The sequence below is a fragment of the Marmota flaviventris genome, chromosome 1 (genome assembly GCF_047511675.1).
Source record: "Marmota flaviventris isolate mMarFla1 chromosome 1, mMarFla1.hap1, whole genome shotgun sequence".
NCBI lineage: Eukaryota > Metazoa > Chordata > Mammalia > Rodentia > Sciuridae > Marmota > Marmota flaviventris.
This window is the reverse complement of record NC_092498.1, coordinates 207,578,984-207,604,590: the sequence shown is the minus strand read 5'-3', so window position 1 is coordinate 207,604,590 and position 25,607 is coordinate 207,578,984. Positions and strand designations below refer to the sequence as shown.

Sequence of the window (25,607 nt, the reverse complement as noted above, 5' to 3'; positions counted from 1 at the left end):
GGTCCTCTCTGTACCCCCAGTGAAGCAAGAGACTCCCAAATCAGACTCTGCAACAGCGTTCCTGGGGGCTGGGCATACCTACTGTGTGCCAGAACCTGAGTTCTGGGCTCACATTTCCAACAGCTCTAGGCCGCCACTGTCTCCACTTTACAGATGCAGGAATTGAGGCTCAGAGGTCATTTATCGGGAACACAAAGCTAGTACGAGGCTGCACCAGGATTCTAACACTCGACCCCAAAGTCACATTTATTCAGCAATTCTTGGGGTCTCATTAACCCTCATTTAGCCTAAGATGCTCTCCCTATTTTAGAGATGAGTCATGTGAGGCCCAGGGACACCCCCCCCCCCCCCCCCGCACAAACAGCGGCGGCGCCTGAGGCCATGCCCCCCTTTCTCCAGGAACTGCATCGGACAGAGCTTCGCCATGGCTGAGATGCGCGTGGCGGTGGCGTTGACGCTGCTGCGCTTCCGCCTGAGCGTGGACCGAACGCGGAAAGTGCGGAGGAAGCCGGAGCTCATCTTGCGCACGGAGAATGGCATCTGGCTCAACGTGGAGCCGCTGCCTCCGCGGGCCTGAGTCCCGTGGGCAGAGGCCCAGGCCCCGCCCCTGAGGAATCAGGCCCCGCCCCAGGTCCTGAGGTCATAGACCACGCCCCTCGAAGTCTTGGCTCTGTTACTGGAGGACCAGGCTCCGCCTTTGACCAGCCAGTTGGTGCTGGCCATGCCCCTCAAGGCAGGGCTCCACCCACGAGGGTCTGATCCCGCCCCTTGAGGTCCAGGTCCCGCCCCTTGAGTTCCCGTACCTGCCCTCCTGCTAGAGGGACCAGCTTCGGCCCCGCCCCCTCGGGCTCAGGCCCAGCCCCCGGAGTATGATGGATTGTTTCTCAGGCCACGCCCCTGCGGATCAACGTTCCCAGGCCCCGCCCACTGAGCCTTCTGAGGACCCATCTCTTGGACTCAAGACACGCCTCCCCAGGCTGGCTTCTAAATTGAGGACTTGGAAGTTGGAACCTGGGGTCAGACCCTGAACCTGGACATCACTTTCTTAGACCCCCCCATCTCATATGGCGGTCTTTCAGGAGTCATCCCAGAAATCGGGCTGTTTTCTTTTGTTTATTGTAAGCCCAGATGTAAGCTTACAAGCCCCTTCCTACCTCTCTTACTCAAAGGCCTTTTGCTGAGGGTTCTAATTTTTGAAGAATAAAAAGAAAGGTTTGCAAACACCTCCTCCTACCCTCATCCCCTAGCCTGCCAGACCCTTACACCTGGAGCCCAGGATGGGAAGGAGGGGCTCTGGGCAGTTGGGAAGCAACTGAGGGAAGCTGTGTGAGGGGTAGGAGGCTGGGAAGTCATTTGTCCTAGGACGTAAACTCAGCTTTTGGGGGGACAGTTTGTACACTCATTAATTTTGTTAATAGAATGTAGAGTTTGGGAGAAGCAGTGTGTGTGGGGGGTGGTCTAGGTTTGGACTTGAGCCCCTGGATACAGGGAACTGTCACCAACTGACATGAAGGAACGCGAGTGGAGTAAGTTATTTCTTTGAGTATGAGCTCAGGATATCAGTTTTGGCTGGGAGGAGTTGGAGATGTCAAACAGGTGGTTGGCTAGATGGTTCTTGAACTTGGGAGATTCATGTTTGGGAGTTGCATGTTTTGGAAGTCTCAGTCTCTAAAGAACTAAGGCTGAGTGGAATTTGTGTGTGTGTGTGTGTGTGTGTGTGTGTGAGAGAGAGAGAGAGAGAGAGAGAGAGAGAGAGGAGAGATGCATGGAGGAGGCATTAAGGACGGAGCCCTGGGAAGCATGTCTCCAAAGTTAGCAGTGGTGAGACTGAAATGGATTGCATGATCCTGTGTGCTCTTCCTATGTTCTCATTTAATCTTCATACTGATTGATGAGATCACTTTAGTGTTTCACTTAACAGAGGTGAAAACTGATACCCCAGAGGGAAGCAACTCACTCAAAGTCCTAAAAATACCTTATGTTAGGGCCTCAGCAGGGATCCTGAGTCCTTTTCTGCCCCATCCCTCAGAGTCCTGGTCCCTGCTTAGGCCTCCAGTCTTTCTGCTTAGAAGCTGGTGTCAACAGGGGCTCGGCTGTGTCGATGCTGGAGGCAGCAGCCTGAGGTGTCCTGCTGGCAGCAGGTTCTGGGATGGTGGTCCAGAACCCCCTGTCTGGGGTACTCTGGGATTGAATGGGAGTGTGTGGTCCCTGCACCCTGCCCTTTTTGCTAGAGCTATTCGGCCCTTGCTGCTGCTGCTGCTCCCACAACCCTGTTCTGATGGAGGATTTTCAACTTGCGTCGTCTGCCAAACATCCCTTAGCCTCCTTTGAAGCAACCCTGTCATCTTGCCAGCAAGATACTTTGGTCTTGAAGAGCCATTACTTCCTGCTCTGCCCCTTCTTGGCAGAGGCCATGAGCACATGACTGCCTCTCTCTGAACTCAGTTTTCCCTTGTCACGTGGATCTTACAGGATCATTGTACTTGTAATGAACACCCACTAAGAGCTGCGAGGGGGAATCAACTTCATTGGGCGGGAGGAGGAAAGATGTGGAACCACTGAGTCCCGGGGACTCTGCTACACCTGCGTGTGTAATTCTAATAATACAACCAGGCTGGGTCTCCTTACTGGCTGCTGCGGACTCTCCTTCCTCTTTTAAGCGGGAATGACGCTCCCTCTGCTGGCCAGTTCCGAAACAACAGGCTCTAAGGAATTAATTCTCTACTAATTCAACGTTTGCATGTGCACTGTGTGCACGCGTGACTGTGTATGCATTTAGACGACTGTGTGTCATATGTAGGTATGTGTGTATGCAAATGCATGTATGTGTGTATCTAAGTGTATTTGTGTGTGCCAGTGTGTGTGCATGTGGGTGTGTGTTGAGAGCAGAGGTGAGAGAACTACCCACTGAACAACTGTGTGCACACCAGGCTCTTATCATGGCTGGAAGCCGCTGAGAGAGCTCTGCCTGTGCCCAGTCCTGACCCTTGCAGTGCAGGCAGGACATTCTGGAGACGCTGAATACTGGTGGATGGATAAGGGTGGATAAAGAGCCCAGCTCCCTTGCTTTGGGTGAGGTCACTCAGGTGCTGTCTACCTCCTGGAGCTCCCCAGCAGGACTGAGCCCTGTCTCCCATAGTGGAAACATCCTATATTAAGCTCCCTTTAACTGCTTTCTTCTCTTTCCATCCCACTTTGTGTTTCTTGGGATCACCTCCCACAGAGACAACTTGCAGTTGAATTCTTGTCTTGAGGTCACCTCTGAATAAAGTATTTGCATTTGAACCCTTCTGTCAGAGTCTGCTTCTGGGGAATCCAAAATAAGACACACATGTTGACTGGGCTCCTCGCCCCCTCAGGCCTATTCTTTATTTTTGGTGCTGAGTATTAAACCCAGGGGTGCTCTACCACTGAGCAACATCCCCAGACATTTTTTTTTTTTTTTTGAGTTAGGATATCACTAAATTGCTGAGGTTTGCCTGGACCTTGCAGTTCTCCTGCCTCAGCTTCCCAAGCAGCTGAGTTACACATGGGTGCCTGGGTCCCTTGGGCTATTCTTGTTCCCTCTTCATGGACAAGGAATATGAGGCTCAGATAGGGTAAGTCACTTGCCCAAGTGTATTAGTCAGGGTTCTCTAGAGAAACAGAACCAACAGGAAGTGTAATTACAAAAAGGGGACTTATGCAACCAGAAGTTGGATAGTCCACAATGGCCATCTGCAGGCTGGAGAGCTGGAAGGACCAGTAGCTGCGCAGTCCAGGAGGCTGAAGCCCCAGAATAAAAGGAATCAATGGTGCAACCCTAGACTGAGATCTAAGCCTTCTGGAGAATCAGTCAGAGTCTGCTTTGGAAGAGTGAAGAAGTGAGAGTCCAACATCCTCAGACGATTACAGTAGCGACCAAGAACCCCTTCAAGAAGAACTGAGCTTGCATCTGCTGCTGCTTTTTTGTTCTTCCAATTTTTATTCCATCCAAGCCATCATCCTATTGGTCGTTGCTTCTCAGGCTTAGGGAGGGTATCCATTTCAGTTGGCTATTCCACATGCCAATCATTCCCTCATCAACCCACCCATAATCCTCTTAATCCTTGGCATCTCTTAATCCAATCAAATTGACAATTCAAATTAACCATTACACGAAGGTCACACAGCTGGCAAGTGGCAGAGTTCAGCTTTGACTTTGAGCTGTCTCACCTCAAGTCTCTCACTTGCCCCCCCTTCTCCAGAGTATCTCCTCCTTGTCACAGGAATGAACAAGGAATGTTCACAGCCAGCCAAGTCCCTGATGCATGTTCCAGAAAAGTCCAAAGCACAGAGCTATTGTCTGTGTCCTTATTGCTTGGTGCTGAACATGTGCCAGAGAATGCTGTAGGCATTTTAATCATTTCTCCTGTTTCTTTCTTACCTGGTTTTGAGATATATATATATATATATTTTAATTTGTAAGTGTAGAAATCTGTTGGTAATGCTGAAATGTACAATTTGGTCAGGGTGAGCAGGGACAGCTTTCTCAACTTTCTCAACTGATACTTTCTCCAGAGTATCAGCTGGGACAACCTGTCTGAGGCTGAAAGAGCCACTTGGCCCAGCAGCTTGGGAGACTGAGGCAGGAGGATCATGAATTCAAAGCCAGCCTCTGCAAAAGGGAGGCACTAAGCAACTCAGTGAGATCTTATTTCTAAATAAAATACAAAATAGGGCTGGGGATGTGGCTCAGTGGTTGAGTGCCCTTGAGTTCAATCCTTGGTACCTCCCTACCCCCACCAAAAAAAAGAGGCACTTTGAAGATGGATCACTCTGGTGGCTTGCAATTGACTGGAGTTCTCAGTTATGCTCAAGTAGGATTCAAGGAGAATGGAATTAGACTCAGAACCAGTAGTACCTATTATCCATCTGTCTGTCTGTCTATCTACTTACCTATCATGGTTTAGATCTTAAATGTCCCCTAAAGCCATATTTGAAGGCTTGGTCCTTAGCTGATGGCCCTGTTGGGAGATCGTGGAGCCTGTAGGAGGTGGGGCCCAGCAGAAAGAAGTTAGGTCATTGTGGGGTGGGGGGGTGCCCTTGAAGGGGACATTGCAACCCAGCCCTTTCCTCTTTCTCTGCTTCCTGGTCACCATGAAGTGAGCTCTGCCATGAGCCCCCCGCCATGATGCTCTGCCTCACCCCTGGCCCATTTCTCCATTTCATTCAGGTTTCTACTCAAAGGCCACCTCTTGGGGAGTCCTTCTTGATCACTGAGTTCCAACCAGCCCCTCAGCCAGTCACTCTCTAGCAGGTTTTACTCTAATTCCCCACAACATAAGCGACATGTCATCACCTCCACAGCTATCTATTGGCTCAGCAGCCCCAGGCCAGTCCAGACTCAAGGGAAAGGAAATTAGCTCATCCTTCCATTGGGGACAATGACAAAGAATTTGCACCCATTTGAGGGTCTGGGTTAGACCTTGGGATTCTGCATTTCCAAAGTGCAGCCGGTAAAGCCGATGCTGCTGTCCTAACAGTCACAGTGTGGGTGGCGGGTTCTTAGACCTCCCGACTGCGGAAGTTCTTCATTCCTAAATACTTAATGAGCACCTCCTGCGTGCTAGGACTCACTTTCAACTGCTTAGCTGTCCTGCTTCACTACTTAACTGTGTGGCTGAAGGAAGTGACTTCTGGTTTCTCTCCTTCCCTCCTGCGTCTCCCCAGACCTGGCTGCTCAACTCTGCTGCTTTCCCCCCTCCGCCTGGCTCTTCTCTGGAGGAACCTACCACCAGGTGGATATTCCTCCACAGAGAAGGGAGAATCTGGGGCAGCACACCCCAAGTTGCAAAGGGCTCTGAGTCCTTCAGGACCTGAAGCTGGGTCAGCAAGGGCTAGAAGGCACATGGGGAGCAGGAGGGCAAGTGTTGGTATCTCCCAACATTTGGTCAATTGCTGGGGGAAACTTGATCATCGTTATCTCTCTCCCTCAACAGCTCCACCCTCCAAACTCACTCTCATTTGGAGCCTGACTAAGGGGAGGTCTCAGAGGAGCCAAGACTACCATAAAGGGGAATTCAGGACAGTTTCTGGACAGGACGTACCCGCTTTAAGGCCAACATCCTGCTGGGCATGCAGCGGAACAAGCTGTTACTCAGGAGGCTGAGGCAGGAGGATTGCAAGTTGGAGGTCAGCCTGGGCAACTCAGGGAGACCCTGTCTCAAAACCAAAAACAACAAAACCCAACATCCCATTTCCCAGATGGTAAAACTGAGCCCAGAGAGGACCAGCATTTCCCATGACAGAACGAGGACTCCACTTGGGCAGCCTGGACCCCTTTCACTCATGGTCCCTCTGAACCTTACATGTCCCTCTGTCCTCTGACCTCCAATGCTGAGCCTACAGATGTGCTTTTCCAGCTGGGCTCTTTATCTCCAGAATCTGACCCAGATAAATTAACGCTGTTGGATTCTTTGTTCCTGCTCCTTGAAGTCGTGTCTCAATAAAAGTCCTGGGCTGGCTAGAGGCAGGACTTGTACTCTTGCCAGGCCGTGCCTCTGGTGAGCACAGGTCTTCCTCTCTGAGCCTCCTCCTTCTGCCCTGAGAGATGGTGCAGGATGCCCTCCCCATCTATTCTTGAAGAGGAGCTCAAGGAGCCAGGAACCTGGCCCTGGCTTCGGGGCACCCAAACTCTTTTCATTGCTTTTGCCTGCCATCCCTTGGGCTTCGAGAGGCAGAGGCTGCTATCAACCTGGGGGCCCAGAGCTACCTTTGCCCCTAAATCAGGCAGAAGGCATGAAATCCTGAGGATCCACCCATGCCTGTGACCCTGAGGTGGCTTCCTCTGCACCCAGCTGGCTCCTCCCCCATGTCCTGGCTGCCTTCCCAGGCAGGGAGGAGGCAGTCAAGCCTGTGGGGATTGGTTGGCTCAGCCCTGCCCAGGCCAGCTTCCTGCAGCCTCCTACAGGTCGGGAGCCAGGGACAAAGAGGTCCTAGAGGAGGGGAAAGGAGATTGTGGGGGACGGGCTACTCCTGATAGAAGGTGCCAAGCAGGGGTGGGAGAGGGGGGCCTTGGCCTGGAATGGGGAGGGTGACATCAGCCCAAGGCTGGGGAGGCTCCCGGGAGCGTGTTGGCCTGGTGTCTGGGTAACCGAGTCCCTGGCCACTTCCCCATGATTCAGGCTGAGCCCCTCTGGGCTTTGAACAGACTCTCTCTCTCTCTCTCTCTCTCTCTCTCTCTCTCTCTCTCTCTCTCTCCCTCTCTTCTCCTTTCTCACTGCCTCTTCTCTGGATTGCCCTGGGTCTTCCCCCTCTCAGTCCTACCCCCTTCTTGAAGTCTCCACCCCTGTCCAGTGTCGCTGGAGTTTCCTGTCCCTTTCCAGGGCCTCAGTAGCTCACCGTCTGTCCCATCTTCCCTGCAGGATGCCGCAGCTGAGCCTGTCCTGGCTGGGACTGGGGCCCTGGGCAGCCTCTCCTTGGCAACTCCTGCTGTTGGCCGGGGCCTCCTGGTTCCTGGCCCGCATCCTGACCAAGATCTACACTTTCTATGACAACTGCTACCGCCTCCGATGCTTCCCACAGCCCCCCAGACGGAACTGGTTTTGGGGTCACCTAGGCCTGGTGAGTGTGGCATACTGCGTCTGGACCATCAGAGTGGGTGGACTTTCTGAGAGGCGGGAGTGGGTTCAGAGAGTTGGGACCAGGGAGTGGACTCGGAGAAGTGAGGGAGACGGTGGGCAACCTCTTTTTCCTCTGCGCCACTGGATGCCTTCCCTCTTCTCTGTCCCCCTCCTGCCCTGAGCCCTTTCTCTTTCTTTCCCTTCCCTACCCCACTGCTTTGGGTCACATGGGTTACTGCCTTCCTCCCATTAGTGCATCCTGTCCTGCTTGGGGGGCTCCCGGGGAAGACTGCACAGAGCTGGGACCCCCGGCCAGTCCACAGTCTCCACCCTTGGATTTGTGGCCTCCGTGGGGCATTATCCAGGGTCTACTTCCTGCCTGGCCCATCTCTGTTGGCCTCAGGGCTGCCAGTTCTCTGCATGAATGAGCTGTGACCCACCTCCCCCTCCCCACATCCCCACAGGGACACAGCTGGGCCCGCGGTTTCTTCCCACTCCAACTTCTCAGGAACTTCTCTTTTCTTATCCTGCCCTCCACCGCCAAGATGTATCAATGGACCCAAGTCGGCCACTATCCCCCTCTCTCACCTCTCTCTCCCTCCCTTCCTCTCTTTCCAGGGCTGCACACGTGCTCCGTGAATCCTCTGTCACTGAGCAGCACCCAGCCACTTTCTTTTCCAGAAAGAATTGCTGTGGCCTCTGCCGTGGTGGCTACGCCTGCTGGGATGGGGCTCCTCACTCACCATCCTGGGCCTCATTCCCAGAGGCCTTTGCTCTGTGTTGTGGGCATCTGCTGTTTCCAGAACCATACCTTGGCTTTGCTGTTACTTGCTGGAGCATCACCGCCAGTGCCACTGATGATGTGTGGCCGCCTCTCACTACAACTCTCCTTCCCGCTTTCTTGTTCACCTCCTCTCATCACCCTCAGGACTTCCATCCCCTCTGCATCCTAGTCCAACAACTTCTTTCCAATCCTCCTTCCTCGACCACCTCTAGCTCAGTTCCTATCATGACTCACAAGCTGCAGTCTCTTGCTGTTTGGGCTTTTCTACATGGATGTTTGGGGAAAAAAATTGCTTTGGAGAAACTCAGCCAACCATGTTCTCTGAGGTCTCCTCCACAATGATGCTGGAGAAGGTCACAGAACTGGACAGTTAGGTTCCATGTAGATTCCTCTCCACTCACCTCTAATCAGATTCACTCTGCACCAAACCTCCCATCTCCTTGATCAGCCTCAAGGACGAAGACTCCCCTTTGTTCGTGGCCTCCCTTTCCCTGCTCATTCCTCATCTGGTCCCCACCCCTACCACCCTCATGACCTCCAGTTTCCCTAAGTCCCATGGACATCTCCAGCCCCATCCCATCCATCTCCCAGAAGTTCTCTGCTATGCTAACTGTCCCATGCCCAGGGACCTCCTCTTCTCTTGGTTCCTGGATGACACCTTCCCCTGGTGTCCCCTGAGCTCCCTGTGGCCCCTCTATCTCCCTCCGGCTGTTTCCCCAGGCTTTTCATATGGGATTCTCTGGGATCTCAAATTCTCCTCCTCCTCTCTCTCCTGAAGCCACCTCCTTGGCCAGGGGTCCAGCTCCTAAGTTGACCATCAGTTCCCTCCTGAAGTGAGTTCCAAGTTCACATCTCTCCTGAGCTGGGGACTAAGATTAGAACCGCCTCTAAACTTGTTTTCTGCCAAGCTGGGGAGGAACCAGAGCTAGTGGCAAGAGGCTGTGCTGGGGTTTGGGGACAAGGGAGAAAGTCGGATGGAGTGAAATAGCTATGAGTCCACAATGAATGGGAGTGAATCTTAAGGTGTTGGTGGGGAGGACAGAGAGAGAGAGAGAGAGAGAGAGAGAGAGAGAGAGAGAGATGGGGAGCTGAGATAAGAATAATCAGAGACATAGAGACAGAGATGCACATACACATGGAAGGGGGAGGGAGGCAGAACAGAGACAGAATGAGGAGAAAAGATGGAAAAACACACAGAAGGACAGATAAACTGGAGTAAAGAAACAAATGCAGACACAAGTATCTATCTATTTAATCTCTACCTCTGTTAGCTACTTATTTATCTTTAATCTCTTCGATATATTATCTATTCATCTTACCTGCCTATAATGTGTCATTATCTAGCAATGTATCTATCTTATCTATATTTAATTTATCATTTCTCCATCTGTCAATCATCTGTACGTTCATCTCTGTATCCCTATCTGTCTATAATGCATCACATCAATCACTAATCTATGTATCCATCTTTGTATCTCTTATTGCTGAGGTCCAGCCCCCGCAGGGGGGTGGGGGTGGGGGGGGTGGAGAGAGGTCCAGGGTGGTCCTGAAGGAAGAGTGGCATCGACAAAAGAAGAGTAGAGCAACTTCCAGAAGACATCTCTCTGCCCCTGGAGGGACCTTTATTTTTATACCTTTTAACAGGTGTTTTCTCAGGTAGTTAATGGATAGTTTCAAAGCCGGAAACTTTTTTTTTTTAATTTTTTATTGTTGGTTATTCAAAACATTACATAGTTCTTGATATATCATATTTCACCCTTTGATTCAAGTGGGTTATGAGCTCCCATTTTTACCCCATATACAGATTGCAGAATCACATCAGTTACACATCCATTGATTTACATATTGCCATACTAGTGTCTGTTGTGTTCTGCTGCCTTTCCTATCCTCTACTATCCCCCCTCCCCTCCCCTCCCCTCCCCTCTTCTCTCTCTGCCCCCTCTACTGTCATTCATTTGTCCCCCTTGTATTATTTTTCCCTTTCCCCTCACTTCCTCTTGTATGTACTTTTGTATAACCCTGAGGCGGAAACTTTTTTGATTTACATAATTTTTAAGAATTACAATCTTTTCTGACATACAATGATTACCTAAGATATTGAGTACATTGTTCAAAATATTTTTCTGTAACCTTAGACAATCATGATTAAGCTTTTACGTTTTCATGTCAATCACTAGGTGCTAGGGGATGCAACTAGACTACATGACTCCTGACCTATTATTCACTTCTAACTTTAAAGCATACCTATAATTATTTCATTAACCTTTAACTTTAAAGCAGACTTATGATTATTGGTAAGCTTTCTTACTTCTAAACTAAAATCCCAGTAAAACACACTTAAAGTAGTGAAAGTCTATTATTTAAAAGCCTACTACTCCGAAGTGCCTCTAAACTATATCTATGTTAATTTTACATTATTCTATTTTTAATTTCCAAGGTAATTTCCTTTTTTTCATATGACCTATTCAACTGCTTTCTTAAAGAACTTCCTTGATCCTTGGTCAAAACACACCAATTCCTATGTCTTTGTAATCTTTAACTAAAGGGCAGGCTTTACACCTCAACTCATTTGTCATTTATATTAACTACGTGTTTTCCATTTTCATCATAAGTTTCTGCATAAGGCAAAGGAGGGTCTATTGGTTGGGGTAATGTATTTTTATTCGCCTCTTGTCCTCGAGGGGATACCATAAGCTACACGGTGGTCCTTGTACTGTTGGCACAGCAATTGTTTTTCTGTAGCTAGGCTGTTGTACAGGTTGTGGCTTTTGGATGGGGTTGGGGGGGCTAGTGTAAATCGTTAACCATGGGATAAATATTTCTGTTGTTTAAGCTTGAGGAATAACACCATTGCCTGTATCCTGAGAGACACTGAAACGCACCTCATGGCATGTCTCAATTGCATCCTTCGTCTCGTTCTGGGACTTTTCCTGCAATCTCAGGCCATACGTACTTCTATTATTGATTGATGTATGCCCTGTTATCCATATCATGAGGATCATAAACAAAACACTTAACATTCCTAATGGTTCCGGTTTCCAGATGGTGTGGCCCTGCCGCAGCATCCCCCACGCTGTGACCCTGTCAGACAGCGGGTGTAGGAACGCCTTCACCATTTTATCTATCATACCTATCTATAATCTATTCACAATACATCACATCTATCTATCTATCCATCATCCATCATCCATCCATTCATCGTCTGTATACCTATCTAGGAAAAGAGAGATGAAGAGGGGGAGGGTTCAGAGACACATGGATAGACACATGGATAGAGATACAGAAACAGAGACAGACGAGAACAGTTCAGGTGGAAGGGGTAAGAGGTGGGGCTGTGGTGGAATCCCAGTCCCCTGGCAGGACTGGCCTCAGCCCTCTCCTTCCCCAGGCCCAGAACAATGAAGAAGGCATGCAGCTGGTGGAGGAGCTGGGCCACTGCTTCCGTGATGTCCACCTCTGGTGGGTCGGGCCCCTCTACCCCGTCCTGCGGCTTGTCCACCCTAAGTTCGTTGCCCCCCTGCTCCAGGCCCCAGGTATCTCTCCCAGTCCTGACCCCTGGCCTCTTTTCCCTGTTCCTGTTCCCAGCCCTTCCCACCTCTGGATAGGCCAGGCTGAGCCGGGGAAGGGGCGATATCCAATAAAGACCATGGCTCTGCCTATCACAGGCAAGTGACTCTGGACAGGGTCTTGGCCCTCTCTGGGGGCTCAGGTCTTTTTCAGTTGTGAGTGATGGAACTCAACTCGGTGTGGTCTAAGCAAAGAAAAGGGCAGGAGAATGTCTTCAGATAAGCTGGATCCAGTTCTTCAAACAATACCAGCAAGAGTCTTCATCTCAGTTCTGCTTCCTCCTGTGATGGCTTCACTCTTATGCTGCTAAAGATGAGTCCTAGGATCTCAAGTCCTGGGGAAAATTCCCTGTAGTTCCAGGATTCTCTTAAATTTGCCTCATTTGAGTGAAGAACCCATGCTTCACTTAGTCACTGTGACTTGACTGTGGAGGCCTAGCTCAGCTCTGGATGGTGGAACCACCTCTCAGCTCCTTGGATTAAGGCTGGGGAAGGTGTGAGGTGCTGGTTCCAAGAGAAAGGGTCCAGCAGCTGAAACGGAAGACATTTATCTACTAGCTGTAAGACAGGCGGTTCCTGGGTAAGGAAACTGGGGCTCAGGGAGGTGCTAGGACTTCTCAAGTTCACCCCACATACCAAGGCCTCCTCCTTAGTTCTGTGCACTCTGGTATGTCTCAGCTGCCTCTGATGGAAGCGTCCCTAAGCTCAGCCTCTGAGCAGGGAGGTGGATCCTCTGGTCTTTCTAGGAGCCCTAACACTTAGTGCTTAGTGTGGAGTAGAGGAGGACACTGAGACAGTCTGGGTCATCCCTGTGTCACATCTGGAATGTTAATGGGACCACATTTAAATCCTGTCTGGGGATCATATGTAGGTCACATTTGGTTCATGTCAGACTGTCTTAGACTGTCTATTTCAGACCATGTGGTATCATGTTGGGGAAGATCATGTATGTTGTGTAGTGGTGGGTCATGGTAACACATGTTGTATCCATGACATATGTCCCCAGCATGTCAGGAGATGTCAGAGAGTGCTGAGACAGGCATTCTAGTCCCTGGAAAGGCGTGTTGTAGAGTGCCGGGCCATTCTCGAGTGAGAGAGAACACGGAGGCCTTCTGTCAAGGCCTGCTGGAGGGTGCTGAACCTCTGCTTCTGCAGCCTGGTCTGGTGCCCCTAGTTCCTCACTCCTTCCTGATTCCTATGCTCTTGGCTCTCTTCCTGCTGTTCTGGGCTCAGAGGAGGGAAGTGCAGACCCTTGGCTGGGAATCTCCACCCTCCCTCACTCCATGGGCCCTGATGATGCTCACTTTTGCCAGCTATGGTTGTACCCAAGGAAATGGCTTTCTATGGCTACCTGAGACCCTGGCTGGGTGAGTAACTGCAGGTGAAAGGGATTGGGGACAACCTGGGGGGCCAGGGAATGGTGTTGCCTTGCCTACTGCCCATGGTTGCTCTACCAGGGGATGGGCTCTTGCTGAGTGCCGGTGACAAGTGGAGCCACCGCCGGCGCCTGCTGACACCTGCCTTCCACTTCAACATCCTGAAGCACTACATGAAGATTTTCAACCAGAGTGTGGACATCATGCATGTGAGTTCCTTGAACCCAGGGCCCAGCTAGAAAGGGGGAGTGGCTCCCAACAGACCAGCAGACCTGTTTCTGCTGGTAGATTTGGGGCTATAGCTTTTTCTCTCCAAGTCTTGGTTTCCTCATCTGTAAATTGGGAGTAATAACCTCTACTTAAAATGAGGTCAAGATGATGTCACAGAGCTATGGTCCTGGCACATAGTGGGTGCTTCTAAGGCATTAGTTTCTAGTGTCCCTCACAGAAGCCCTAGAAACTCAACACAGTAATGCTGTATACAGTAGTTCTTTCTGCACAGTCTACTATTTTAAAACTCATTGGCTTTAGTGGTCCAGTGGGACTCTTCCATTTGTTTCTTATCTACCAAGCCTGGGCTTGCTAGCGTGGCAGAGACTGGGTTGAGAGAGAGAGAGAGAGAGAGAGAGAGAGAGAGAAGAAACATTCAGTCCCTCTCTATGCTTAGTTTTAGAACTAGCACATGATTTTTTGTGTGTGTGCTGGAGATCGAACCCAGGAGTGCTCAGCCACAGAGCCACAGCCCCAGCCCCTTCAGACATGGTCTTGCTAAGTTGTTTTAGGGCCTCACTAAGTTGCTGAGGCTGGTGTTGAACATACTCTATGGGCCAAAGCAAGTCTCAAATCCAGCTTAGGTTCAAGAGATGGAAAAAAAAAAGTCTCCACTTCCTAATGGAAGGAGCTACAAAGTCTCAAAGGCTAAGACTGTGCTTTGTTGGACGGTAGTGTGTCTTAAGCAGGGAAGGGCCGTGTTCAGAAATTTTAGGGAAAGCTGGGTGCGGTAGTGCACATCTGTAATCCCAGCAACTCAGGAGGCTGAGGGAGGAGGATCATGAGTTCAAAGCCAGCAACATACTGAGGCTGTAAGGAACTTAGTGTGACCCTGTCTCAAAAAAAAAAAAAAAAGTACTGAGGGTGTGACTCACTGTTTAAGCACGCCTGGGCTCAATCTCTGGTACTAAAAATAAATAAATAAATGAATTTTGCAACATTTCCAAATCCTTCATTATGCTAATGAAGATGATAATGCTAGCCAACACTTACTCCACACTGACTATATACAGAAACCCTGTGCTAATGTGATTTTCACAACCCTCTGAGGTAGAGAGGATTATGATTGCCACATTGAATGATGAAACCAAAGGTCAGAGAGATTATGGATCTTGTCCAAGTTTACCCAGCAGTAAGTGAGCAGGCATTCTAACCTGGTTTATGTGACATTGAACCAGGTAAACTTAACTAAATGTTGCTGAAGACTTGGCAGGTTACTGACCTGGGGGAGGGCAGTGAGTTGCCCAGGTGCATGGAGCATGGGGGGCAGAGCTGGACTTGAGCTCAGGTCTCCTGACTCCCACCTGAGTCTTCAGCTCCTACTAGGAACAGCTTCTGCTCTCACCAAACCTGGTCCCTTCTGGGTTTGGGAGCCACAGGCACAGGACCAAAAGGCTGGTTCTGGGGAGTCCATCCTGGTAGGAGTAGTTGAGCAAGGGCTCTGGGAGCCAAGGCCAAGCCCCAGCCCTGTTCCCTTCTCTGGCCAGGCCAAGTGGCAACGACTGATCTCAGAGGGCAGTGCCCGTCTGGACATGTTTGAGCACATCAGCCTCATGACCTTGGACAGTCTGCAGAAATGCGTCTTCAGCTTCGACAGCAATTGTCAGGAGTGAGTTCTTGCCCAGGGCCTGGGAAATTGGTGGAGGAGGAAGGACTGACCAGAGGAATCAGTGGAAGCTTCTGGAGGGGGTGGGTCAGAACTGGGCACTGAAGGACAGGGAGGGGAAGAGATAGTAGTCTTTCCAGGTAGCGGACTTGTGTGAGCAAGGGCAAGTGGGCTCACAGCAGAGCGTGTGCAAGAGTAGTGAGGATACCCCTTGGAAATGAGGTTGGAGGGAAGGAGTGGCTAGATCTTGAGGACACTGAGTAGCCAGGCAAAGGGGTGTGAACTTTATCCTGGGGCTCCCAGGGAGCCATAGAAGGTGTGGGAGCAGGTGAGAGTCATGGTCAGAGCTGAACTTGGATGTTTGATTCCCTGGAAGACTGATGGTCGCATAGACACAGGATGCAAGGAAACCTAGAGAGGAGGAGGTCTTGGTGGAGAAAATGGGGCAGATTCAGGAGAAACCAAGGAAGAATGGGCAGGAGCAGATGTTGAATAAGAGGGCGAGGAGATAAGCATCAGGCCCATGCTCTGCCCCGGACACCTGGGATGTGAGCCAGCTCAGAGAGAGTGGCACAGAGGACTGTGCTTGGCAGCATGCCTTTCTGGATGGTTTGTGGCCCTGGGACCCTGGCTGGGAGTGCTCCCTGTGTGCTAAGGAGCTGCTTCCCCTCTGTCCTGGCCCTGCAGGCAGCCCAGTGAATATATTGCCGCCATCTTGGAGCTCAGTGCCCTCGTAACCAAACGGCACCACCAGATCTTCCTGTACTGGGACTTTCTGTACTACCTCACTCCTGATGGGCGCCGCTTCCGCAGGGCGTGCGACCTGGTGCACGACTTCACAGATGCGGTCATCCAGGAGCGGCGCTGCACTCTGGCTGCCCAGGATGTTGATGATTTCCTCAAGGCCAAGGCCAAGTCTAAGACTGTGGACTTTATTGATTTGCTCCTGCTGTCCAAGGTGGGCTTCCCTGAGACTTGAATTGAAGAGGTAGCGTGGACCTTAATGGTAAATATTAGACAGAAGTTGAACGGGATTGAGAAGGTTGTGGGGAGCCATGGAAGGTGCTTGAGGAAAGGAGAGACCAGTCAGAGATAAGTGCTGGAGGTCACGCTGTAGAAGGCTGCCTCTGAGGAGCACAGAGGCAGGAAACACGGGAGGAAGAACTAGGTCAGGCTCTGGAGATGATAAGAGACGGACCCTGCTTAGACCCAGGTGCTGTTAGACTTGGTCTGATTTGAGGGTCTTGTCCTGTGTCCAGGATGAAAATGGGAAGAAGTTGTCAGATGAGGACATACGAGCGGAGGCTGACACCTTTATGTTTGGAGGTGAGGGACTAATGTGGCAGTACAGAGGGGGTGGGGTCATGGCATTCTGTCCCTCCTCCCCTTTCCCCACCCTTCCCAGGACCTCAATGCTTGGGCGCTGTCCACCCTCTGGTGCTGAAGCAGCCCAGAGGCCCAAGGCTGCCTGACTGCCCCTCAGGCCATGACACCACGGCCAGTGGTCTCTCCTGGGCCCTGTACAACCTGGCAAGGCACCCAGAATACCAGGAGCGCTGCCGGAAGGAGGTGCAAGACCTGCTGAGCGACCGTGATCCTAAGGAGATTGAGTGGTGAGTGAGTCCTCAAGGCCCTCCCTGAGCCCCTATCATGGGCCCTGCTTCCTAGGTGGGGAACAGGAAGATGTTTTTGCTGGGAGTTATCTGGGAATCCACATGTATCACTTTTTGAACTTGCTACGCAACATTTAGCAAAATCAATTCCCTTTTCTGAATCTCTTTTCTTACCTGTAAACTGGAGGGCATCTCTACCCCATAGAGTTACTTGGAGAACTAGTGACAATATAAGTCGAGCAGATGCCACCCAGCATGGATTCAGTAAATGAACCATCCTCCTCTGCTTTGCACTTCTGTCTAAACTTGCATTTCCCTAAGACATTTACTCCTCTTTATTATTATTATTATTATTATTATTATTATTATTATCATTATTATTTTGGTACCGGGGATTGAACTCAGGGGCACTCGACCACCGATCCACATCCCCAGCCCTATTTTGTACTTTATATTTAGAGGCAGGGTCTCACTGAGTTGCTTAGCGCCTCACTGTTGCTGAGGCTGGCTTTGAACTCATGATATTCTTGCCTCAGCTTCCCTAGCCGCTGGGATTATAGGTGTATGCCACCATGTCTGGCTTTAATTTTTATTCTTTTAAAAAACTTGCAGGCTATTCCAAGAGTTCACAAAGATCTCAGTGGGCAAAACTCATTCATCTCTTCACTTGGTAAACACATCCATATTTTCAGCCCTGCCATCTCCTAACTATGTGTCCAGTCCCATTTTTAGAATTTACTTTCATATTTACTTATTTGCAATGGGGTCTTGCTATGTTGTCCAGGCTCAAACTCCTGGGATCAAATGATCCCAGCATCTCAGACTCCAGAGTTGCTGGCACTCTGGGTACATGCTTGCATGCCCATCTTTCCTTTTTCATTTTTAATCCTACCTGGACAAAGCTGGGGCAGAAAGAATGGAGGCCAGACTGGTAATGAGACAGTGAATACAGATTTTCCATATTGAATGTGGGGATCAGAAGAGCTGGTCAAGGGGGACGGTTGTGCAGAGGCTAGGTTGGGAGTTTGTACGAGAAGCCTGGCATGTTTTAGGGTTCAGGGGAAGCAGTGGCTGAATCTTTGTGAAGCAGTGTCAAGAACAGAGAGACTCCTGGGGGTGGTATCAGATGCCCTGCTTGCAATGCTTTGAAAACCATGTTTGGACTTTAATCAAAAATGTGTCAGTTTGAGTCCTTTGGAATCCCATATTAGAAGAAAGATTAAAGTGGGCAGGGATGCTGCTGTTAGGGGAGCCAGACATTGGGCACAGATGCTCATGTGCTTGTGGATCAGCATGGTCAATTATTGGCTAGGTGCTGTCTGGGAAAGCGAGGCTGTGGCTTGGATGCTGTGTGATAGAGCCTGAAGACCCCATAGCTGGAGGCTGACAGATAAGTGCATTTCTTGCAGCTGGAAAGTAAGTTCTTACTTAAAGGAAGATTCATGACTAACCCAGAGGGCAATGAGGAGCCATGGCAGATATTTGAGTAAGGGAGGGGCAGATCAGATCTGGGCATTAAGAAACATTTCTCTGTGATTATGAGGGCAAATTGGAGGGGACGAGGTGGGGCCCAGGGGGTCCAGGGATGGGGAAGAGGTATTGGACTGGTCAGACATTTTGGAAAGTGTCCTCAACTTTAAATCTTTGCCCAGTACAGATGATGTTTTTTGATTCCTCCACCTTCAAATAATTATGCCCTTGGTAAAAGTTCAAATAATTCATTATAACCCTTTTGTATTGTTTAGGCCATCATTTGTCCCCTTCCTGCTTTTGATGATTGCCTGTGTCTTTCCAGACAATGCTGGGTCTGTTCACATTCTCTCCTCTTGCTCATTCTTTCCTTCCCTCCATTTCTGTTCAGCTGGGAGGAGATACAGAGCCCTCAGCTCCCACATTGAAGCAATAGCGCTTCAAGGTCTTTTCTTTTTTTTTTTTAACTCAAAATTTGAAAGATAACTTTGAATTGTCAAGACAATCATGGGAACACATTTTTTTTCCTTTTCAGAAATTGAAACACTGAAACATTATAAATTACGTTTCTCTTTTTTTAATATTTATTTTTTAGGTGTAGATGGACACAACACAATGCCTTTATTTTTATGTGGTACTGAGGATCAAACCTGGGTCCCGCCCGTGCTAGGCGAGCACTCTACTGCTGAGCCACAATCCCAGCCCCTCTCTTTAATTTTTTTAAAACTTAAAAATTTTAAAATATATATATATATATATATATGGGGTGGAAAGAGATGTTATGATTTTTAATATAATGTAGAATGATTATATGAAACTAATTAACATACCCATCACCTCAACTACTTAACATTCTTTTATAATGAAACTATTTGAAAACTTACTCTCTTAGCAATTTTGGAATGTATAGCACTCAATCATTAGCCACATTTACTATTCGGTTCAATTGATCTTTTTTTTTTTTAGAGAGAGAGAGAGAGAATGAATTTCTAATATTTATTTTTTAGTTATTGGCGGACACATCTTTGTTCGTATGTGGTGCTGAGGATCAAACCCGGCCGCACGCATGCCAGGCAAGTGTGCTACCGCTTGAGCCACATCCCCAGCCCATCGGTTCAATTGATCTTTAAATAATGAAGCTCGCTGGGAGTTGTGGCACATGCCTGTAATCTCCGCAATTTGGAAGCTGAGTCAGGAGAATCATAGTTTAAGACCAGCCTGGGAAACTTAGCAAGACTCTGTCTCAAAAACTAAAAAGGATGGGATGTAGTTCAGTGGTACAGCACCCTCTGGTTCAATCCAATCACAAACAACAACCTTCTTTCCCCTATCTAGCTGAGACTTTGGACCTTTGGACTATCACTTCCCCATCCTCCCACCTCACAGCCTCTGATAACAACATGCTAGTCTTTGCTCCTAGGAGTTCAATTGCTCTTGATTCTACTTCTAAGTGAGACAGTACTTGTCTATGTGTGTTTGGCTTATTTTACTTAACATAATGCTCTCCAATTTCATTCATGGATGCAGATGATCTTGTTAGCCTCTTCCCCACACCTGATCCTGTCTCTTGTCTCCTGAGAGGTCCCTAGAGCCAGAAATTTGTCACATGTCCTTCCAGATCTTTTTCTTGACACTGATTCTATAGATGTGTATAAATATGCCCTTGTTTTTACACTCAACACTGTGTCTTGAGACTCCTTATTTTGAGTGCTATGGAGCATGCCGTAGTTTATTCATCTCACAACTCTGTTGGGGACATTTATGTAAACATTTTCAATTATAAAAAATATTGCTGAATTCCCTTTAGTATTTCTGTACCAGTCTATCCTCTAGAGTGTGATAGGACTAGTGATACCTATTTCTACCTTTCAGGTAGCTATTTAGTATTCCACCATATCCTTATCAAAACATTCCCCCCTCAATGGAAATTTGTACAGTTTCCATTGTTTTGCTATCACAAACACAACATAGTAAATATCTGTGTATACTGACACTTTGCTTAAACATGTGAATACCTTTGCAGGACAAAGTCCTAGAAATGCAGTTGCTAAAGAAAAGGTACTTGACTTTTATAACTTAATAGCTCTTGGAAAATCCAGTCTTACATAGAAACTGTGAGAATGCTCCATTCCTTGAGTGCTTACCAAGAGTTTACACTAAGAAACTTTAAAATATTTGCCAATCTGATAAGTGAAATATAATTCTTTGTTATTTTAATGAACATCAATTAAGCACTAGTAATCTTGAGCTTTGGGTTCATCTGTTGATAAGCCATGCATATTTCTTATTATGTGATATGTCAGTTCACATAAAATTTATCCTTTCTACTTTGGGATTTTTAGTTTTTCTTATTGATGTATAAGAACTCTTTACATATTAGTAAAATTAGCTCTTTAAAAAAAATATATGGGCTGGGGGTGTGGCTCAAGCGGTAGCACGCTTGCCTGGCATGCGTGCGGCCCGGGTTCGATCCTCAGCACCACATACAAACAAGGATGTTGTGTCCGCCGAGAACTAAAAAATAAATATTAAAAAATTCTCTCTCTCTCTCTCTCTTAAAAAAAAAAAAAATATATATATATATATATATATATATTATTGATGGACCTTTATTTATTTGTTTAAATGCAGTGCTGAGAATTGAACCCAGTGCCTCACACATGCTAGGCAAGCGCTCTACCACTGAGCCACAACCCCAGCCCCAAATTAGCTCTTTTTTTCTGCCATGCAATATCCTTCCCCAAATTATCTTTGACTTTATTTTTTGTTTGGGTTTATTTATTTTGGTTTGATTCATCTATTTGTAGTCAAATTTATTAATTCTTTTTTAGCTCCTGTTTTTGTTTATTTTTAAATTTGTGTTACTAAACATTTCACACTTTAATTTTTTTGCATTTTTTTTAGTTGTAGTTGGACACAATACTTTATTTTATTTATTTTTATGAGGTTCTGAGGATAGAACCCAGCACCCTGCACATACTAGGCGAGCACTCTACTGCTGAGCCACAACCCCAGCCCCATCACATTTTAATTTTAAAATGTAAAGTTCTTGTGTGTTTTCCCCTAAAGGGTTTATTTCTTTTCAAATATAGTTTATTTATTTAACATTTTATTTACTTTTTATATTTAACATTTCCCTATGAAATCTATAAGTACTGTTTAAGTACTGAGGTATAAGTACTGAGGTAAGAATCTATTTTTTCCCAAATAGCTAATTGTCCCAACAGAATGTAATGAAATTACCTTAGGATTTTAAACAGTTGCTTCATAATAAGCCAACTTCATTTATATGTATTTGAGTTTATTTCTGGACTCTACTCTGTGCCATGTATTTATTTAGTGATAATAAGCTCCAAGAATCTTTATTATCATTACTTTAAAGAACACTTCATATTCGATAAAGTTTGTCTCATCTACTTATTTTGCTTTTACATTTTTTTCTTGACTTCTTATTTTTCCACATGATAGCTATAATCCAATTGGCTAGCCTGAAAAAATAACCTTGAAATTTTTAAATAATTAATATTTTTCAAATTAAACTCCTCAGTTTCCAGGAGTTTAATTAACCACTCTCTCCAAATTCCTGACTAGATGTCATCATTTTACTGTGCAATACTTATTTTCTCCCATTTATCCCAAGTCTAGTCTTCCCTAATGTGATTCTAAAGAAACTGATGCTTTTATTTTGTAAAATTTGTTGTTGAAGTGGGTATATTATAAACTTTGCAAATATGCTGTTGGGTCACAGCTCTGATACTGATTTTCACCTTTTCCAGAGATGCAGCACTGGGATTTTATTAGCCTTCCATGGTTCTAAGTCCATGTAGATTATTGTGTTTAACTGTCATGTGGTGCTTTCCTCTTTAGTCCCCTAAGTGCTGGACACTCAGGCTGCTTCCATCCTGTCCCTGCAGCAAACATCTTTGTATGGACTCTTCATCCACTTGTCTGAAGACCTCTCTGAAACCCATACTTGGGAGCCAGTTGGAAGGGTTGTAAACACATACCATTTTTCCTTGACCACATACTGGCAGTTGCCCTCCAGAATGGCAGCCCCTGCCCACATCCCCACAATCAGTGCATGAGATCCACCAACCCCTCCACACCCCTCAGCCAATCCTCAGCACTCCTCACATTGTTGATTCCTACCTCAAACAGATATGAAGTAACATCTCATTGTTAATACTTCCATTTCTCTGATAACCAGTGACTCTGTGCACCCCTTCTTAAATCTCTTGTGGTTGATCTCTGGGAATTCCTAGATTATATCTTTTTGTTTATTTTTTTCTTGGGTCACCTGTCATTTTGTTTGTTGATTTGCAGGAATTCCTTGTATATTCTAGATCTACATATATCTCTGAACCTCTCATCAGAATGTGAATTTGGTCCATGGTATCTTTTATTATATAGTAATTCTTCATTTTTGTTTGTATTTATCCTTTTTAATTTTGGTTTTATGGTTTGTATTTTTGAGATTTTAAGAATTCCTTATTGCTAGGTCACAAAAATATCTGTTATCTTCTTTGTAGTTTTTTTTTCTTTACTCAGGCTGGGAAGGGGGTGGACTGATGGGGACAGTTTGTAAATGGGTACAAAGTTATAGTTAGGGGGGAGGAATAGTTCTGATATTCTGCACAACAATGTATTATACATTTCAAAATAGCTGAAAGAGAGAATTTTGACAAAGATATGACAAATGTTGGAAATGATGGATATGCTATTAAATTTACAGTTTTATCTTTTAGTTATGGGGGAGGCTCTACCCTGCATGTGGAGTAGAGGAGGATTTAGTTCTTTTTGTTTCCATATTGCCAGTTGTCTGAACACCTCCACCAGACCATATATCCATTTTCCAGGAATGTGTGGAACCTCTTTACCAGATGCTAAAGTTGATGTGTCTGACTCCAAGCTCTCTACTTTGTTCTATGGATCTATTTTCCTGTTCTTGTTGCAGTACCATATATTTTTTAAAAAAATACTTTAAATACTATACCTTTGTAATAGGTCTTAATAATGGGTAGATTAGGCTCCTCTTCTTTGATACTTTTATTTTTATATTGACCCAGCCCCTGATGAACTTTAACCCTTCCAATTGGAATAAGATCATTGGGCTGGGGATCTAGCTTAGTTGCAACAGTGCTTGCCTCTAATGTGCAAAGCCTTCGGTTTGATCTCCTGCACCAAAAATAAATAAATAAATAAAGATTAAAAATTGTCTAGCTTAAAAATCCAACTAGATTTTTATTGGATCACATTGGATATATACTGATTTAGAAAGAAGTCACACCTTTATGTTAATAGGTCATGCCTCCCTAGCATGTGGGTGAATCTTATACATTCAGATAACCTTATTAACCCTTTAAGGATATTTGTTTCTGCTTTTGTTCAGTCATTTTATCATTTTAATAATGCTTTCTTTCAAATATATCAATATTTTTAAGAGTACACTTTTGAAAGGTGTATTTTGCTGAGAAATATTTCTAAAAACACCAGGTCAACTTTTCTTCTAGTATTTTTGTAATTTTGATTTTCTAATGTTTAAACCTTTGATCCGTCTGGGATTCATTTTGTTGTAGGACAGAGGGGCAGAGGGCGGTGGCAAGAGGGTTTCATGGGGCAGCAGTAAGGCTGGGGGAGTTTTTCTGTTTGCTCCTTGGATAATTGTTTGGGGGCGGTTCCTTAGGGACGACCTGGCCCAGTTGCCCTTCCTGACCATGTGCATCAAGGAGAGTCTGCGGTTGCACCCCCCAGTCACAATCATCTCCCGCTGCTGTACCCAGGACGTTGCCCTCCCCGACGGCCGGGTCATCCCCAAAGGTGCCCACAACGGCAGGGGGAGGAGGCTCCTGGGCACGGTGGTGGTCTCATGGGGCAGCACGGTCCTCATCCTGATTGTCCCCTCTTTCCCTACAGGGAACGTCTGTGCTATCAGCATCTTTGGGATCCATCACAATCCATCTGTCTGGCCAGATCCTGAGGTGCTGCTCCTCCTCCCCATTCCTGGGGCCTGGTGATGGGGCGCGGACCTGACCTGGGACACCAGACTCTGTGCCTCTACTGCACCTGCCCGACTTCCCCCGGGGTGGCTGGTGTGCCTGCCAAGAGGCCCCTCCCAGCAGCCCTCTCTTGCCCTGTCCCCAGGTCTATGACCCCTCGCGCTTCGACCCAGACAGCCCCCAGAAGAGGTCACCTCTGGCTTTTATTCCCTTCTCGGCGGGGCCCAGGTGAGGGCAGCGGGCATGGAGGCGGGATGGGTGAGGGTGTGCAGAGTGGCCTCGTCCGAACGCCCCGTGCCTGATTGTGGGGCGCGTGCGTCAGGGCTCGAGGTTTGGAACGGGATCCCAGGAAAGGGGTGTGTGTGGCAGAGTCCCCTCCCTGCTGCTGGTGCGAGCTGGGGCAGGAGTCTGGGCCAGGCCCCGAGACATGGGGACGCCCACAGTGGTCCAGGCGCGTCAGCGTCCCTCGCTGCCCCTCAGCTTGATCTGGGTGGGTGGGTGGGAGGTCCCCAGCTCGTAGCGGTGGGATGCAGCCCAGATGGGGATCCCGACACAGTGAGAGTCCCCACCCCGCCTGCAGGAACTGCATCGGGCAGACGTTCGCCATGAACGAGATGAAGGTGGGGCTGGCGCTGACGCTGCTGCGCTTCCGCGTCCTGCCCGACGACACCGAGCCGCGCAGGAAGCCCGAGCTGATCCTGCGCGCCGAGGGCGGGCTCTGGCTGCGCCTGGAGCCGCTGAGCGCGGGTGCCGAGTGACCTTCAGAGAGCTGTCCTGGGACACAACACCCGCCCACCCACCTTTGCAGATTCCCGGGAATAAGATGGTGATCACCTGTGCTTGAACTTTACCGAGCGCCAGCAGGGGGCGCAGGGGGACAGAGGTGACGGGGCGCGTGGGTTGGGGGGAGGCGAGGCTGAGGTCTTTGAGCCCAAGACCGTGACAGCGTCCCTGGCTGACTACAGCGCCCCGCGCTGATGGCAGGTTCTCCCGTTGCTCAAATATGGATTTCATCGTGTGGCCCAAAGGCAACCATGGGAGGTGTTTGAGCAGGAGAGGAACCAGGATTGAAGGCCGTGTTGAGACTCTTGTAATGCAGGCAATTAATAGTACTAACATTTCTGCCATCCTGACCTTTATTCTGATCTTCTTAATACACCCAATCTTTTCTCACCTCAGGATTTTTACTGTTTCTATGGTTACTAAATTACTATGTTTATTAAACCTAACAAGCCTGGTTGTTTTACAGTGTGTCTGATCATTGTGGTATCTGTGCATCTATTACATTGCCTGTCATTTTTGCTGATTTTCACTCATGGGGGCCCTGATTTTTGTGTTCCTGC

At 47.8% G+C, this 25,607-nt stretch overlaps 2 protein-coding genes across 6 annotated transcripts in view; both read left to right on the top strand.

Moving 5' to 3' along the window:
• The window catches only part of Cyp4f22 (cytochrome P450 family 4 subfamily F member 22), a 63,006-nt gene extending 59,721 nt beyond the window's left edge, over nt 1–3,285 (top strand). For all 5 annotated transcript variants that reach the window (XM_071601659.1, XM_071601652.1, XM_071601663.1 and 2 more), the window contains one exon: nt 400–3,285. In XM_071601659.1, coding sequence (XP_071457760.1) covers nt 400–577 — 178 coding nt within the window. In that variant the 3' untranslated portion in view covers nt 578–3,285. The remainder of the gene's footprint in view (nt 1–399) is intronic.
• A 3,641-nt stretch (nt 3,286–6,926) lies between these two features.
• LOC114090086 (cytochrome P450 4F6) lies at nt 6,927–25,118 on the top strand. Its single transcript, XM_071601616.1, has 13 exons — nt 6,927–7,006; nt 7,386–7,584; nt 11,756–11,900; nt 13,247–13,300; nt 13,391–13,518; nt 15,067–15,188; nt 15,873–16,143; nt 16,445–16,511; nt 16,669–16,798; nt 23,952–24,085; nt 24,182–24,246; nt 24,410–24,492; nt 24,845–25,118. Exons 2-13 carry the CDS (start codon nt 7,387–7,389, stop codon nt 25,020–25,022), a joined length of 1,575 nt encoding a protein of 524 aa, XP_071457717.1. The 5' UTR covers nt 6,927–7,006; nt 7,386; the 3' UTR covers nt 25,023–25,118.
• Nucleotides 25,119–25,607: the final 489 nt, after the last annotated feature.

Bases quoted from the DNA above. Each gene is read 5' to 3' on its own strand.
- LOC114090086 (XM_071601616.1), top strand. From the start codon at position 7,387: ATGCCGCAGCTGAGCCTGTCCTGGCTGGGACTGGGGCCCTGGGCAGCC. The intron at 16,144-16,444 runs GTGGGCTTCCCT...TCCTGTGTCCAG, and splicing joins ATTTGCTCCTGCTGTCCAAG to GATGAAAATGGGAAGAAGTT. The intron at 24,247-24,409 runs GTGCTGCTCCTC...CCCTGTCCCCAG, and splicing joins CTGTCTGGCCAGATCCTGAG to GTCTATGACCCCTCGCGCTT.